Raw genomic sequence first — 17449 nt, 5'->3', positions numbered from 1 at the left:
ATTATTTAGAGTTGTAAAATTCTGATACATATTCTAGGTAGAAGTCAGTCCCTTATCCGATATGTGATTTTAAGATATTTCCTCCATTTCTGTGGTTCTCCCGCTTTGCGCTTTTGAAGGTCAGATTTTTCCTTGCATTGCCTTACTTTTCGTGTATCCAAGAAGCCATGATCCAACACAATGACAGATTTATTCTTGTGTTTTCTTCTGAGAATTTTATAATGCTAACTCCTCTGCTTGATCCATTTGAATCTTTCAAACCCAGGCCTCTACCCTAGGCAAATATTTTGCCATGGAACTACATACACAGCCCTTGGTTTGAGACCAGGTCTTGCTATAGAGCTCAGGCTAGCCCTTGACAGCCCTACACTACCACTCCCAGCCCATTAATTCTTGTGTATGGCATGAGGTAAGGATCAGCTTCACTCTTTGCATAAAGCTAGTCATCTCATTGTCTTTAATCATTTTCTCTCCACGGTGGAGTGGTCATGGCATCTTCATCAGACACAGTATGTCCATAGGCCTTGCTGTCATGGTTTTGTCTGTCTGTCTGTCTGTTCTATGCCGGTGTCACACTTTCTTTTTTTTTAAAGATTTATTTATTTATTATGTATACAGTGTTCTGCCTACATGCATCCTTGCAGGCCAGAAGAGGGCACCAGATCCCATTACGGATGGTTGTGAGCCACCATGTGGTTGCTGGGAATTGAACTCAGGACCTCTGGAAGAACAGCCAGTGCTCTTAACCGCTGAGCCATCTCTCCAGCCCCTGTCACACTTTCTTGATCGCTGTGCTAAGTTTGGAATTAGAAAATGCAAGTCCTTCTTTGTCTATCTCAGTCTGTTATGGCTGCTTGGGTCCTTGCAATTGCATGTGAACTTTAGAAGCAGCTTATGATGTCCGATAAAGAAATCAGATGGGATCTACAGTGGTGTTGAACTTATATATCTGCTTTTAAAACTTTGCTCTATGAGTATATGTATTCATTAAGCCTGCCATGATGGTGCATGCCAGTGACCCCAGTACTCAGGCTGAGGCAAAGGGATCACTGAACTCAGAAATCTTAGACCAGCTTGGGCTTATAATGAGAGGTATCTCTGAAAACAAAACCAAACAAACAAACAAACAAAAATCAACAAAACTGTGAGCCAATTTTAAACATCTTCTGAACAGTACAATAGAACAGTAGAATTTCAGGACTGGGGTTACAGTTAGGGGTAGAGCGCTGACTTAGGGTGCCCGGGGTCTTGTGTTTGGTGCTCCACACCACCACAAAAGCCAGACCAGTCAGCAGCTGGAATTTGCTCATAGTCTGAGGGCATCTCCCCAGGCTCCTGGGCAGAGTTAAGCAGGATGGCGTTTGTCATAAATGTTGAGACTGCTCTTACTCAACTATCGTGTAGTTTTTAATTAAAAATGTAAAAACTTGTTTACCCTTTAGGTTTATTAAGTTTGTGGAAAACTACAGGAATCCCAATCTGACCATCTCTTTCATCGCTGAGCGAAGCATTGAAGACGAGCTCAATCGGGAAAGTAAGAGTGACGTGTTCACCATTGCCATCAGCTACGCCATCATGTTTCTGTACATCTCCCTGGCCTTGGGACACATCCAGAGATGTAGCAGGCTTCTGGTAAGTGTGAGGGGTACGTGGGGAGGGTGGTAGAGGCCGTGAATATCTGTGCTAGAAATGACAGTACGAACCGTGGCGGGCCACGTTTCCTATCCTCACTAATTCGCTCTTCCCAAAGCTGCCTCAGGTGTGGTGTCTCAGTGAACATCACACTGACAGGAGCTTTCTGTTTTCTGCATCTGGGTTCTTCACTGTAAACCTAAGGTTTACTTCACGTAAACTGCGTTTTTGGTTTTTTTTGTTTTTTTCCTGTTTGCCCATGCCATTGCCTGTGAGCACATGAACTTTGTTGCTAGGGAGAAACCTGGAAGTCTTTCTTTGTCCTCGTACTGTGGACTGCACGTTTAACTCCTGTTTTGGACAGACCCTGTAACAGGCAGGACAAAGAGCTCTCTGATGACCTCTGCCTTTGCCTGACATCAGGTGGACTCTAAAATCTCGCTGGGCATCGCGGGGATCCTGATAGTGCTGAGCTCAGTGGCCTGCTCCCTGGGCATCTTCAGCTACATGGGGATGCCACTGACCCTCATTGTCATCGAAGTCATCCCGTTCTTGGTGCTGGCTGTCGGGGTGGACAACATCTTCATTCTCGTGCAGACCTACCAGGTAAGTCTTCGTCGCCTCAGGGAGCTCAGACTTGCAGGCTCTGGTGTTTGTGAGTGCCTGCCCAGCAAGTACCCCCCACTGCCTGTAACAATACAGACAGCTTCACATCCTTTTCCTCAGCAGCTCCTTGGTGTCTCTGATTTGTTCTGCATATCGTGGGACCAAGAATTTCAGCCCTTTCTTTGATGTGTGGAACAGATAGAAAATAAGAATTTGGTATTAGGGCTGGAGAGATGGCTCAGAGGTTAAGAGCACTGGCTGTTCTTCCAGAGGTCCTGAGTTCAATTCCCAGCAACCACATGGTGGCTCACAAACATCTGTAATGAGATCTGGTGCCCTCTTCTGGCCTTTAGGCAGAACACTGTATACATAATAAATAAATAAATAAATAGATAGATAGATAAATAAATAAATAAATAAATCTTTAAAAAAAAGAATTTGGTATTAAATACCATTTTCACATGTGTTTATAAGAACTGACACCAAGGAAGTCATTTCACGTATGAGTGATGTTAAATTGATTCCAGACACGTAGCAGGTTTGTGGTGTCCTGAGGCACCGCTGACGGCACAGGGTCCACACAGTCTGCCATCATAGAACGTGATCTCAGTTGCCTGGGGTCCGTCCTCGTCTGAGTGGAGACTCAGTGGCATCCACCTTCCTGCAGCCCAGCGGTTGTCTGATAGCCTGAGCCCAGGTGGTGATCTCAGTTAACCAGGCGGAGTGGCTCGCAGCTCACCAGCTTAGCTGCTGCAGCTGCTCATCCAGCCACCCCTCCTTTACCCTGAGGTAACACAAGACAGGAGTGAGATGGCGTTTCTGTTACAGGGAAATTGTAATAGTGCATTTTTCTTTTCTTCAAGAGAGATGAGCGTCTTCAGGAGGAGACCCTGGATCAGCAACTGGGCAGGATCCTTGGGGAAGTGGCCCCTACTATGTTCCTGTCGTCCTTTTCTGAGACCTCGGCGTTTTTCTTTGGTAATTGTGCTGTAGATTGTACTCTAGCTTGCTGGCTATTATGGCCCCTGTGCTGCTCCCTTTAGTGAGCTGTTTCATATTGGAGTGCCGCTTGCTGAACCGCAATGTCTTGGCGATTGGCAGTGTCTCGGGAGTCAGCTTTCAAGTGCTCTCTCAACTGTGTGTCCCAGAACAGTGTTGATGCTGGGATACAAGGTGACGGAGACTTGAGCTCTTCTGCCTCCTCCGCTTCTTGTGCCTGTAGCACGTGTTAGTATTGGAAAATGGCATCCCCACGTGGCCACGGAGACCTTGGCAGTGCCACACATGTTGGCATACAGGAGGCTCTGCCTTTGTTTCCAGACGGGCTTCCTCCCTGAACACAAGCTCCCCGGGCAACAGGCTCGTTAGTGAGCAGAGCTGCTTGTATGCCTCAGTACAAGGAGCCAGAATGAGCCGGTTCCTCGGGGAGTCCTTGGTGCAGAGCCGTCACTGAGTAGTGATGCTACCGGTCCTGGACGAGGCTGGACGAGGCTGGAAGTCTGTGCTGAGGAGACAGTCTCACATTGTCCGAGGTCACAGGCCGCAGTGCCCACGTGACCGCCAGCTCTTACACGGGCCATTATAGGCTAGTTTAGGTGGCGAGCTTTCGTGCTGGCTCCTCGTCGCTCTGCATTTCTACAGAGGGAATCTTTGAAGCCCGTGGTCTTTACTGTGCCCCTGATAGGCACCGGTGCCGCAGGGAGCGAGCATTCACGTTTCCTCTGAGGAAAGCAGTGCAAGTGTGCCCATGGTAGCAGCAGGCACGGAGCCTCAGCATCAGCCCCACCTCAGCAAACTTTACCGTTTGCTTTGGCATCCCCAGGACAGCACACGTCCCATCTAAAGAGGCAGATGCCTACGTTTGTTTCTAGGATCATGTGGCCAGCCCAGCATCACAAAGTTTGGTTTTTTTTAACCCCTAAATAATATGGCGAATCTAGATTTCTGTTTAAACCTTATTCCACTATTAAATACTGACAGCCTATTAAAAATAGTTTTGATCCTAAAATGATCGGTATCGTGTGGGTCATGTGTGCACGGCAGCATGGCCCTGAGAGCCGCAGTCCTCCAAGTGGTGTGACTGCCTTCCTCTCCCTGCAGGGGCACTGTCCTCGGTGCCGGCCGTCCACACCTTCTCTCTGTTTGCGGGCATGGCGGTCCTCATCGACTTCCTCCTTCAGATTACCTGCTTCGTGAGCCTCTTGGGCTTAGATATTAAGAGGCAAGAGGTAAGATCCAGGATATGTGTGAGTCTAAAGTCTCGGTCATGTCAAGGGTCTTTCCATATCCTCGTCCTCTCTGTACCCTCAGAAAAACCGGCTGGACATCCTGTGCTGTGTCCGAGGTGCTGACGACGGGAGAGGCATCCAGGCCTCCGAGAGCTACCTGTTCCGCTTCTTCAAGAACTCCTTTGCCCCCCTTCTGATGAAGGACTGGCTGCGACCAATTGTGGTGCGGACTTTTCTGTGGGTTCTCTCCCTTCACAGGTGTGCCACATGCCTTCTGAGGCTTGGCATGGCGATTCCAGTCACTGTCAATACACTGCCAAAGTACAAAGGCAAATAGTACGGTAGCGAGGTCCCTTCTGCGGCTTGTTTATTGTTTGTTTTTGGTTTTTGAGATGGGATTTCTCTGTGTCCTGGAGCTCTCTCTGTAGACCAGACTGGCCTCGAACTCACAGAGATCTGCCTGCCTTTGCCTCCCGAGTGCTGGGATTAAAGGCGTGCTTCACCACCGCTGGGCTGTCCTTGGATTTTCTATCTTACTCTAGCAAAGTCTGGCTTTGGACTGGGAATGCAGTTCAGTGGTAGAGTACTTGCCCAGCCTTATGCAAGGCATGGGGTTCAACCTCTAATACTACCAAAAAGAAAACAGTATCATGTCTTTTGTCTATAAGGTTTTATTTCTGTTCTTCAGTTTATTGTTACATTAGCAATTGGTGTCTTGCCATTTGCTTTTCCTTCCAGGTAGCCGTATTTGTGGGTGTTCTGTCATTCAGTATTGCAGTGGTGAACAAAGTAGAAATCGGATTGGATCAGTCTCTCTCAATGCCAAATGTAAGGCGCTTTCTTTTCTTTAACTTTTAGCTGATGATGAGTCGTTTTCAGAGCATGTGTGGGGGTGTTAATGCTTGCTTCCGAATGCAGATCATGTAAGGGGTGACAGTGAACTCCAGGGCTCTGCTGGAGTGGGCCACGGGCCCTATGAACTCACACCGTTCTTCATGGCACAGCCTTAGGGATGGAGTGCCAGTCTCCTGAGGTCACCTTATGAGGTCCCCTCTGGTTGGGGCTTAGCAACCGTGCGCACTGGGACCTGGGGAAGAGAGCCATGAGTCTAGGTTGGCGGATCGGGATCCCTCTTTTACCTTAGTAGTCTCGCCTCCTTTAGTTCCCTCCAAACATACTCTTCTCTTCTTTGGTCTTCTTTCAGGATTCCTACGTGATCGATTATTTCAAATCCCTCGGGCAGTACCTGCACTCGGGTCCGCCTGTGTACTTTGTCCTGGAGGAAGGTCATAACTACGCTACCCACAGAGGGCAGAACATGGTGTGCGGCGGCGTGGGCTGTGACAATGACTCCCTGGTACAGCAGATATTTAACGCAGCTGAGCTGGACGCCTAGTCAGTATCAGGACCACCTGGTCCTTTTACTTCTTTTTCTCTTTGATGTGTTTATTTTGAGATAGGGTCTCCCTGTGTAGCCCAGGCCGGTCTTGAACTCGGAGCTTGCCCCGTCTCAGGCTCCTGGGAGTTAGGGCTGCAGACCAGATGTGCATCACCATGTCCAGCTTTGGTCTTTTAGCACAAACTGGCCAAAGGAAGAACTCTTGGCCAGAATCAACTTAGGCCTGAAATTTCTCACTAAAAACAGATTTTCTTGGGAAAGTTGCTTTTTGTTGTTATATTTCAAAAAAGTCTGTTAGACCAAGTTTCCTGTGCACAGAGCAGGCTCGTTGGCCATGTGTCGTCTTGAAGGTTTGTGTCCAGTCAGTGCAGCAGTGCCAAATGGGAGGGGGGGGGACTGACGTCTCCAGGGGGTCCCCAGCCAGCCAGTCATTTTCTCCTTTTCTCAGCACCCGCATAGGCTTTGCCCCCTCGTCCTGGATTGATGATTACTTTGACTGGATCGCACCACAGTCCTCCTGCTGCAGACTCTACAATGCCTCTCAACAGTTTTGCAACGCCTCTGGTACTTTGATCTCCTTTTCTAGAGCTTTCCCTTTTTTTATTTCAGAAAAATGGTAGCATCCCTTAACCATTTCATCTTGCCTTAGTTTGTGCCTGTTGTCCGTGTTGGGGCTGCATCTCTGTAGCTAGAGTTTTCCTGCCTGGCCCACAGTCAGGGCAAATCTCTCTCACCTGCCAGTCCCACAGCCACTCAGACCCGACCAAGTAAACACAGAGACTTATATCGGTTACAAACTGTATGGCCGTGGCAGGCTTCTTGCTAACTGTTCTTATAGTTTAAATTAATTCATTTCCATAAATCTATCCCTTGCCACATGGCTCGTGGCTTACCAGGATCTTCACATGCTGTTTGTCATCGTGGCGGCTGGCAGTGTGTCTCTCTGACTCAGCCTTCCACTTCCCAGCTTTATTCTCCTCCTTGCCCCACCTATACTTCCTGCCTAGCCAACGGCCAATCAGTGTTTTATTGATTAATTAGCAACACATTTGCCATACATCCCACAGCACTTCCCCCCCTTTTTTTTTTTCAAAAAGGAAGGTTTTAACCTTAACAAAGTAAAATTACATATAATTTGGGAATTTGGGCGTAGCTTCTCTTACTACTTCCTGCTGGAGGGGGGCGCTGTATCTTATGGGGAAACAAAGAAAATTTTAGAATTATGGAATAGTCCATGAGGCTGTATCGTCTGAGCCAGATGCCTTCAAACCATTCTGGATGTTGGATCATCTGGGCCATGGTGTCATTGGAGACCTTCAGGGGGTCTTGGCTGGTCAAACCTGATGTATCTTAATCTGGAACAAATCCATAGCCTCTGGCTTTCTGTGGGAACAAAAGCAGAGTCTCCTTTCCAAAGCAACATATCCTTATATCCAAATTTTGAAGTCAAGGTACCTTTAAAATATACATTTCGGCATAACTCAACGGCTTTTACAATGAAATGTTTTTCTGCAGTTAAAAATCCCAAAGACCACACAATCCAGATTCTCTGTGTAATATCCATTTTTACGTGGCTTATTTTTTATACTACTTTTACTGTCTCTTTAATGACTTTATTTTTTAAAACTATGTATTTGTTTCTATAACTCTATATATCACCTTTTTTGTCTCTTTCAAGCCTACGTATCTTTTACACACATTGTAAACTATTACATCTGAATCTGTCTTATTGTGAATCTATTGCCTTAAACTGCAGCAGCTGTGGCTGCTGGCTCCGCCCACCTCAGCTTCCCAACATGGCTACGTTTACCACTAGCTCTGGGAGCTATCGTGGGTCTATGCTTTTATCCAAGCAGCGTGTAATCCAGAAACCTCTTTTTTTTGTGTGTGTGTGTGCTAGCAAAGGCTAAATCCACCATGCAGCTTAATGTGCCACTTGCAGAGGCCTCATTCTTGCCATACTGCAGGTGGAATGCTCACACTAGGAACCCACCAGTAGCTCAAACCAACAGCTGCTGCTCATTTGAGAGAGACAATTAGGAAGCTGTTTTTAGCTCCATTTTAGAATCTTTTTTCTCAGTTTTTAGATGGAAACTCTTGCCACCATGTTGGACGCCACATCTCCTTCCCTTTGTCAGTGTCCTCCTCCTCAGCCACACATGCACATGTCCTGGCTCAGGACTGCAGGTCCAGGACACCGGGTCCCCATCAGGCCTCTCATCTTGTGCAGACCACGTTCATTCTCTCCATGAAAGCTGAGAGTCCTGTGCTGTTTGGTGTTCCTCGGAACAGGGCGCCTCCTTCAGGAGGGTTTGCTGGATGGTGTGATGAAATGACGTGGGTCTGACGTTTATTGCACTATGAAATCACACGGAGCTGAAGCATCTGAAGGAGGGAAGGGTGCAGGAAAGCATTGTACCTTGTCTTAAGTGTTTGTTGTTGCTGTTGTTTTTGTTTAAATCTTGAGGCTCGTTTTTCTAATGATTGGCTCTCCTCTGTTGCCAGTGATTGACCCAACCTGTGTCCGCTGCAGACCTCTGACTGCAGAGGGCAAACAGAGGCCTCAAGGGAAAGAGTTCATGAAATTCCTGCCCATGTTCCTTTCCGATAACCCCAACCCCAAGTGTGGCAAAGGGTAAGTGCTGCAGAGCCCTGTCAGATAAGCATCCACCATAGCTTTAACTTGAAATAGGAGACAGAGTCTGGATGAGTAGGCTTGTGGGAAAGGGCCTCTTCTCTACCCTGTCTCAGCCCTGTAAAAGCAGAGACCCGATTTAAAGAAAACTCATCAGTTTTCAGCAGATTTAATCCTCACTGGGCACTCACTTTCCATGCTGTGGTTCCTGTCCTGACCCGGGGTAGGTGGATGGAGGCAGATTCCTATGCATATCATGAAGGAGCAGAGGCCAGGGTGGACACACTGGAGAGTGAGAGGCCCATGGCAGTTCCATTGTGCCAGTGGGCTTATGGAACAGCATCTCTGCTTTGGTAATATTGCCACAGTTTAAGGTTTAGGTTCTTCTAATCCCTGCTACCCCAGCCATGTGAAAGTATGAGCTGTCTGAATCCTCAGCCAGCCAGACCACCTGTTTTAGTTAGGTTTCTATTGCTGTGAAGAGACACCATGACCACAGCAACTCTTATAAAGGAAAACATTTAATTGGGGCTGGCTTACAGGTTCAGAGATTCAGTCCGTTATCATCTTGGTGGGACATGGCAGTGTGCAGGCAGACATGGTGCTGGAGAAGGAGCTGAGAGTTCTACATCTTGATCCACAGGCAGCAGAATGAGATTGTGTCCACACTGGGCATGGCTTGAGCATAGAAGACCTTAAAGCCTGCTCCCTATAGTGACAAACTTCCTCCAATAAAGCCACACCTCCTAATAGTGCCACCTTTTACGTGCTTATGGGGGCTAATTACATTCTGACTACCACATTCCACTCCCTGGCTCCCATAGGCTTGTAACAATATCATAATGCAAAATTTATTTAGTCCAACTTCAAAAAGTTCCCATAATCTATAATAGTTTCAAACGTATTTAAAAGTCTAAAGTTCCAAGTCTCTTCTGAGATTCATGAAATCTCTTAACTGTAACCCCCTGTAAAATCAAAACGAAAAATCAGATCACATACTTCCAACATATAATGACACAGGATATACATTACCATTCCAAAACATAGGAAATGGAGCATATTGAGGAAATACTAAACCAAAGCAAGACCAAAAACCAGCTGGGCAAACTCCTGTAGTCAGAAGTTTTCCTGTGTTCTGGCTGGCCAGTGGTCAGGACAAATCTCTCCTACTCATATCCCCCAAGTAAGCACACAGAGGCTTATATTAATTATAACTGATTGGCCATTAGTTCAGGCTTATTACTGACTGGCTCTTACACTTAAATTAACCCATAGTTCTTATCTATGTTTAGCCACATGGCTTGGTACCTTTTTTTCAGTTCTGCCTTGTCATCTTGCTTCCTCTGTGTCTGGCTGGCAACTCCTGACTCAGCCTTCCTCTTCCCAGAATTCTCCTTGTCTGCTTGCCCTGCCTATACTTCCTGCCTGGCTACTGGCCAATCAGCATTTTATTTATCAACCAATGAGAGCAACACATATTCACAGCATACAGAATGACATCCTACAGTACTTCCCCTTTTCTGTCTAATCAAAAAGAAAAGTTTTAACTTTAACATAGTAAAATTACATATAACAAAACAGTTATCAAGCAAGAATTACAGTTACAATATCTAGTCTGTATTTGGCAAAATTAAAGAAAATATTCTATCATCTATCCTATCTATTTGTGAGTCTAAAGTTTCATATCTAATTTATCTTTTATCATGACTAAGGAAAATTATAATTATAACTATCTAGTCTTCAACTACATTCAAGACCAGAAGGATATAACGTTACCTAAGTAAGCAGGAAGTGCATTGTAAGCAGCTTCCAAAAATCTAGAATGACAGAGACAGCTGCGTTCCTGGACAGTCACCCAAAATTTGTCTGCAATGTTGGGGCATCCATCTTCAGCCTATAGGCCTAGAGTCTCTTAGGTCGCTTCTCTCTGTGTCCTGTATAATCAACACATATTCACAGCATACAGAATGACATCCCACAGCAAACTCCAAACTCTGCATCTCTATGTGATGTCAAAATGCTCTCCAGATCTCCAACTCCTTTTAGCTTTGTTGACTGCAGCACACTTCTTTCCCTTGGGCTGGTTCCACTCCCTGTTAGCAGCTCTCCTCAGCAGGTATCCCATAGCTCTGACATCTACAGCATCTTGGGGTCTCCAAGGCAATCCATGCTTTACCTTCAAAGCTTCACACAGTGGCCTCTGTAGGTCTCCGTTCAGGGACACCCCTGACACACGTGTGGCCTCAGTGGCCTTCCTTGGTCATGGAGGAAGATTCCATAACCCATTTCTTCCATCCTTGACTCTAAAGCCAGAACCATGTGGCCAAAGCTGCCATGTTCTGCTGCTTGCTGGGACTGGGACGTGTTCCCCTTGTTCAATTACATCTTTACCAGCTTTCTGTTTTCCATGGTTTCCTTCACTGCCTAAGCTTAGCTGTCCTGGAATTTGATCTGTAGAACAGGCTGGCCTCAAACTTAGAGACCCACTTGCCTCTGCCTCCTGAGTGCTGGGATTAAAGATGTGCATCACCACACCAGGCTCTAAAACTTTTTCTTTAGTTCCTTTTCACAAGTTGGAAGCTTACCTGGGTGGGATCTTGCCCTGAGGTCACCACTCCCTTTATTCCATTTCTTTATCTGTTTATCTCCTTGGCTTAGCTCCATTCCACTTATGGTGGCCTTTTTCTCTTCAAATTGTACATTTTGTATTTTTCCTTGCTCAGCTTGCTCCTTTTCATTATAAATCCTCTTTAGAGTTAACACTAGTAATCACACAACAGAGTCTATACTAGGCTGTTTTGAGATTTCCTCTGCCAATGCAATTAATCCAAACTCTTCACTTTAGGCTCAGGCAGACTTTACAGGCAAGGGCAAAAGGCAACTACATTCTTCACCAAAATATCACAAGAAAGATCTCTAGGCCACATACTTCTCCTCTGAAACCTCTTGAGCCAGACCCCCACAGTTCAAATCACCCTCAGCACCACTGTCTTCCATGTTCCTACTGATATGGCCCATTAAGCATTACTTAAAATATTCCACTGATTTCCTGTCCCAAAGTCTAAATTCCTCCAAAGAAAAGCATGGTCAGGCCTATCACAGCAACACCCCAGTCCCTGGTACCTACTTCTGTTTTATTTTGGGAGCCTATTGCTATGAAGAGACACCATGACGGTGGCAACTCTTATAAAGGAAAACATTTAATTGGGCCGGCTTACAGTTTCAGAGGTGTAGTCCATTATCATCATGGTAGTACATGGCAGCATGCAGGCAGACATGGTACTGGAGAAGGAGCTGAGAATTCTACATCTTTGATCTGCAGGCAGCAGGAAGAGAACTCAGACACTGGGCAGTATCTTAAGCATAGGAGACTTCAAAGCCCACCTCCACAGTGACACACTTCCCCCAACAAAGCCACACCTTCTAATTGTGCCACTCCCTGTGAGCTTACAGGGGCCAGTTACATTCAAACTACCACACTGCCCATTACCCACATAAACAGGAACATGTGGGCCCTTGTCTGGTCCAGAAAAAGTAAAGATAAGAGGATTGATTGGGAAGCTTTTGTAGGTGAAAGCTGAGTACCACATGTGTGTGGTGCAACTCACATGATGTGCTTGATTTTTATAAGAATCACATTTGAGCAGTCTTCTTGCTTGTGTGTGTCATGTCTGTTTTGAGATTTCTGCTAGTTCTGGTGAAGACTACCTCTAAAAAGTAAGAGAAGAGCAGATCTTAGAACTTGCTTTGCTTGTGATTATCGAGGTTATTCTGGAATTTTCTTCCAGAGCATGGGAGTTCTTGGCAATTCAGTTAGAAAGTAATAGCCAAAGTAGTATCCCCGTGTAGTGTCATGCCAAACTCCTCACTGGCCTTGACCCATTTTGCACTCCCAGCCTGTGGGCATGTGCTGGTGAGCCCACTCACAGAGGGGTTGTTGGGGCTGAGGTGAGGGGACTCTGCCAGGGTGGGTTCGAGTCCAGGTCCTTGCCCTTCCCTGTGAGAGCAGTACCAGGTCTGCTCTGCGTGATGTTTGGCTTTGAATGGAACCGGATGGAGAAACAGTGGCGCTCTGCACCACACAAACCGCAACAGGAAGACAGTGAGGCAAAGCCTCCTTCATCCTCTGACCTCCGAGGGAGGTCACCCGGAGTGCTCATGTCCTACCCTTCTACCGCTCTAAACCATAGCCTTTCTGACACCCCTGGCTCTACCTCAGGGGACATGCTGCTTACGGTTCAGCTGTTAACATCATCGGAGATGACACTTACGTTGGGGCCACCTACTTCATGACCTACCACACTGTACTTAAGACCTCCGCCGACTATATTGATGCCATGAAAAAAGCCCAGCTTGTAGCCAGTAACATCACAGAAACCATGAGGTCTAAGGGGAGTAACTACCGCGTGTTCCCGTACAGGTAAAGCACGGAGGGCTATTTGGGGGTGAGGAGGGAGGTGGGATTGCAGATCCCTGGCTCTCATTCTGACACCTGCTTTACCCTTAGCCAGGAGTGGTGTATGTGGGGCATTTGAGGTGAGCAAGGCCAAGATCTGGAGCATCTGCTGTGCTCTGGGGACCACGGACACCGGATTTAGTGTGCTGCCCCAGCCCAGAAAGACACATGAAGTAACGCAGAGCAGGGGCACAAAGGACATGCCAGTCATGCCGTCAGCAGCCTGCTCAGGACCCGGGGTAGTGCTTTGATAGACTTTTCATTTGCTTGGGTCAGAGTTTTTATTTTCTAGTTGCTGCTGCTGCTGCTGCTTTTTCCTTGAAAGATAAGGAAGGTGGAGCAAACAAACGATTGCTTTTCCCACACAGTAAGCATGATCTCAGTCGAAGAATGGCAGCCTCTCTGGGGGCAGCCTCTTGGTGTGGCTGTTCGGAGTGCGGGTCCTAATTCTCAGGCAGAGTGGCTAACAGTGTCACAGCCCAGGGAGGTTCCCAGAGCGGCCCTGGATCATTTGTTTCTTTTCCCAACAACCAATGGAATTCTTTGGAAGTGTTTATGAGGCAGCAGGGAATCAGTCTTATGAGTGAAAACTGTATGTAAACACGTTTGCAGTTAGTGTCCGGTCGTTCTTTGGATGTCAGTGGCTATCAAAGACAGTTGGGTGGCTCTAGGTGCATCGTGCCGGTCCAGGTGGTTTCCTGGGGTGTCTGTTACCTTTCAGCGGTCTCCTCACTTGGCAGGGTGGTAGGGTAGAGAGGGATGACCCCAGGAATGCGAGCTCTAACCAGATACTCTCCTCTCCAGTGTGTTCTACGTCTTCTATGAACAGTACCTGACCATTATTGACGACACCATCTTTAACCTGAGTGTGTCTCTGGGCTCCATATTTCTGGTGACCTTGGTGGTTCTGGGCTGTGAGCTGTGGTCTGCAGTCATCATGTGTATCACCATAGCCATGATCCTGGTCAACATGTTCGGTGTTATGTGGCTGTGGGGCATCAGTCTGAATGCCGTTTCCTTGGTCAACTTGGTGATGGTGAGTCCTGCCCGACTCTTTGTCCCTAGCTCCTGTGGCCTTGCATGAATTGTTCCTTGGGTCTCATGTAAGTTCCGAGGGGGCCTGGAATGCTGTGGCTGCCTTTTGCTCTTAGTGCACAGGGAGACATGGGATGAGGGCTTGAGTCCGGCTGGCACTGAGGGAGCACTGAGAACATCTGGAGCAGAAGCTCACCAACAGCGCTCAGGTGGCTGAGGCAGGAGGCTTGCAGGTTCAAGGCTGCAATCTTCTCTCCTTCTCTTTGCAGCTGTAGTGAGTAGGGTTGTTCATGGTGCTGTGACGTGAAAATGTGGTTCCATGATCTAGTGTGGGTGCACTGTCTCCATCATTCAGAAAGACAACAAAGCCACGTGACCTGGTGTGATGGCACACACTTATAATCCCAGCATTCAAGAGGCTGAGATAGGATTCATGCAAGTTAGAGGCCAGCCTCAGCCACACAGTGAGTTCCAGACCAGCCTGGACTACAAATTAAGATGCTGTCTCAAAAACGAGAAACAAAGGCTGGGGTAACTCACTCAGTGTGGTAGAGTGCTTGCACAGGATGATGAATCCTGAGTTCAGTCCCCGGCATTACGGAAGCTCTGGAGTGCACACCTGTAGCCCCCGCACCAGGGAGGCAGAGTAAGAAGGTCAGAAGTTCAAAGTCCGCCCTTAGCTACACAGCACATTTGAGGTCAGCCAGAACTAAATGAGCTTCTGTCTGAAAACCAAGACACCTGTAGCCTAACGACATCAAGACGCCTGAGTTGTACTTACCAGGTTACTCTGTAAGGCTTCCTGTAGAGTTGCCAGGTAGTTAGAAAGTATTGAAGATGTAGCCAGGCATGGTGGCGCACACCTTTAATCCAGCACTTGAGGCAGAGGCAGGTGGATCTGAGTTCAAGACCAGCCTGGTCTACAGAGCAAGTTTCAGGACAGCCAGATTACATGGAGAAACCTTGTCCCAAAAAACAACAACAAAAAGAAAGTATTGAAGACGTGAGCTTGAAAAGTATTAATGAAAAGTAAACATTCAGATAAGAACACCTTCAGAGTGGTAATGCAAAGGAAAGAATGTGCTGGCACAGAGGGAAGAACAGGTAACCCTGGGAAGTTTCCAGAAAAGTCCATCACAGCCAAGATGCTGTAGTTAAGTGGAGCTCTGGGTAGTGCCCGGAGGACTTCAGAGTTTCCTGCTGTAGTTGGGGGAATTTTCAGCTGAAAAAGATCTGTTCTCACAGGAATGCTTTATTTCAGAGCTGTGGCATTTCTGTGGAGTTCTGCAGCCATATAACAAGAGCATTCACAATGAGTACCAAAGGCAGCCGAGTGAGCCGAGCGGAAGAGGCGCTGGCCCACATGGGTAGTTCTGTGAGTATGCTAGGCACCAGGAGAGGTGGGGCCTACAACAGGGTGCCTCTCAGAGACTGGCTGCTTCTCAGAAGACACAAATTGAGTAGGTAAAGCAGAATTTGGATCCATTCCTAAAATGGCAGCTCCCAGCAATGACAAAATTTCAGTTCACTAATTAGCCAGCTACAAGTTGAACAGACCTGTAGCTCCTCAGAATTGTCCTTGTGTGGTCTCTTATAGGCAGTTGGCTTAAACAGGACACTGAGGAAATCTAGACCTGAGAGAGCCGGACGCCAGCACTGTGTGGTGACGGCGAGGATTTCCTAAGTTGCTGCATCCACTGAGCTCTCTTGTAGTTGATGCCTGGAGGTCTTTGATGCAGCTCTTTATCCCTGTTTCCTTCCCCTCAGTCACTTGGCCGATGTGGAAAATATTAGTAGATTGAAAACTTAAGCATTTGCTTTGTAACGTCAGATACTTAAAATATTTCCCAGGCCAGTAAGATAGCTCAGCAGGTCAAAGGAGCTTGTTCTGCAAGCCTGGTTTGGATCTCCAAAACCCACATCAAAAAAATGGAGAGTGAGAAATGAGTCCACAGAGTTGGCCTCTGAGCTCCCATGCATGCATGCTGCTTGCCCACCCCCCACACCATAATCTTTTTACATTTAGTTTCCGTAAAGAATGTGTCTTAGTTCAGATACTGCATGATTTGAACCAAAAAGCCAAGGCCACTATAGTTGAAGGTAGAAGACAGTTTTCCAGGAAAACATATTGCAGCTAATTCTGACCTTTTCTAAGATTTTTACCCAGGGCTGAGATGGCTCAGCCAGTGAGGCATTGGCCACACAAGCACGAGGACCCGAGTTTGAATCCCAGCACTCACATAGGAGGTGGGCGCAGTGGTACACATCTGTAACACCAGCCCTGATAGATGGAGGGGTGGATCCCTGCAGTTCACTAGCCAGCCAGTCCAGCTGTCTGAGCTCCAGTTTCAGAGAGATTGTCTCAGCACATAAGGTGGGGAGCCACCGAGGAAGACACCCAAAGTCAGCCTCCGGCCCCCCACATCTGCACTCACACATCCTCAGATAACACATGGAGAGCGGTGTCTCGGCAGTTCTGCAGCTGCCCCACACCCTCTGGACACTGATGCTCGGGCAGGTTTGTGTGACAGTGCTAACAGGTCATTTCTACCTCTTCAGGTATTCAGTGGAATCACACTTACAAAATTTGGAGGGATTGTAGTGTTGGCCTTTGCCAAATCTCAAATTTTCGAGATATTTTACTTCAGGATGTACTTAGCCATGGTCTTACTCGGAGCCACTCACGGATTGATATTTCTTCCTGTCTTACTCAGCTACGTAGGTAAGTGTACTTACTTTTCACAGGCATGGGAGAAAAAATACTGCTAAAATAAAATTGTATTAGCTGAGCATGGTGTCAGCCCAGTCCCAGCGCTCGGGATCCAGAGTTCAAGGTCATGTACAGCAAGTTTGAGACCAGCCTAGGCTGAAAGACCCCCGACTCAAAATTGTTAATCTTGAACATTCCTGTGTAGTATTTGAATTTGTACTGATGACCACCTGATAATTCATACTGCATACAAAGTTATAAAGGGAAAGAGTAAAACCTCCCCAGGACTTTATGGTTAGCTAGATTCTTTCACTAGGCATTCACTGCTGTTTATTTCTGGAGGCTTCAACAGAAGCCTAAAGGGAGCTCTTGGAGGTCAGCTGGCTTGGGCTGGCGGCTGCTGCCGTGAGATGAACGAGGAAATAGCCCTGCCAGCGGTACAGAGGGCCCTTTGTTCCCTGTGGCGGCTGTCCAGAGCCGAAGGCTGTTGCTGCTCTTGGTGATCCCCTCATAGAAACGACCCCTGGTTGAAGAGAACAGGACTCATTTGCCTTACAGCTTTGTTAGAAAGTTGAAGCATTAAAATAGAAAAATTGGAGGCTGGAGAGACGGCTCAGTGGTTAAGAGCACCGGCCACTCTTCCAGAGGACCGAGGTTTGATTCCCAGCACCCACATGACAGCTCACAACTGTCTAGAACGCCAGTCTAAGGGGATTGGGTGCCCAGGAGATTGTTTATACTTCTTTCT

The 17449-nt window shown here is 47.2% G+C and overlaps 1 protein-coding gene across 1 annotated transcript in view; it reads left to right on the top strand.

The window, feature by feature from the left end:
- Npc1 (NPC intracellular cholesterol transporter 1) overlaps positions 1 to 17449 on the top strand; it is a 33141-nt gene that overhangs the window by 14925 nt on the left and 767 nt on the right. The window contains exons 4-16 of the mRNA XM_059246692.1: positions 1443 to 1632; positions 2056 to 2238; positions 3102 to 3216; positions 4339 to 4466; positions 4549 to 4689; positions 5205 to 5294; positions 5671 to 5861; positions 6314 to 6429; positions 8371 to 8500; positions 12720 to 12920; positions 13761 to 13992; positions 15253 to 15366; positions 16551 to 16713. Of these exons, the coding sequence (XP_059102675.1) occupies positions 1443 to 1632; positions 2056 to 2238; positions 3102 to 3216; positions 4339 to 4466; positions 4549 to 4689; positions 5205 to 5294; positions 5671 to 5861; positions 6314 to 6429; positions 8371 to 8500; positions 12720 to 12920; positions 13761 to 13992; positions 15253 to 15366; positions 16551 to 16713 (1994 nt within the window). The remainder of the gene's footprint in view (positions 1 to 1442; positions 1633 to 2055; positions 2239 to 3101; positions 3217 to 4338; positions 4467 to 4548; positions 4690 to 5204; positions 5295 to 5670; positions 5862 to 6313; positions 6430 to 8370; positions 8501 to 12719; positions 12921 to 13760; positions 13993 to 15252; positions 15367 to 16550; positions 16714 to 17449) is intronic.

This window comes from Peromyscus eremicus, chromosome 19 (assembly GCF_949786415.1).
Source record: "Peromyscus eremicus chromosome 19, PerEre_H2_v1, whole genome shotgun sequence".
In the NCBI taxonomy this organism is placed as follows: Eukaryota; Metazoa; Chordata; class Mammalia; order Rodentia; family Cricetidae; genus Peromyscus; species Peromyscus eremicus.
Note: the sequence above shows the minus strand (reverse complement) of the source record. Positions and strands in the feature narration are given on the sequence as shown.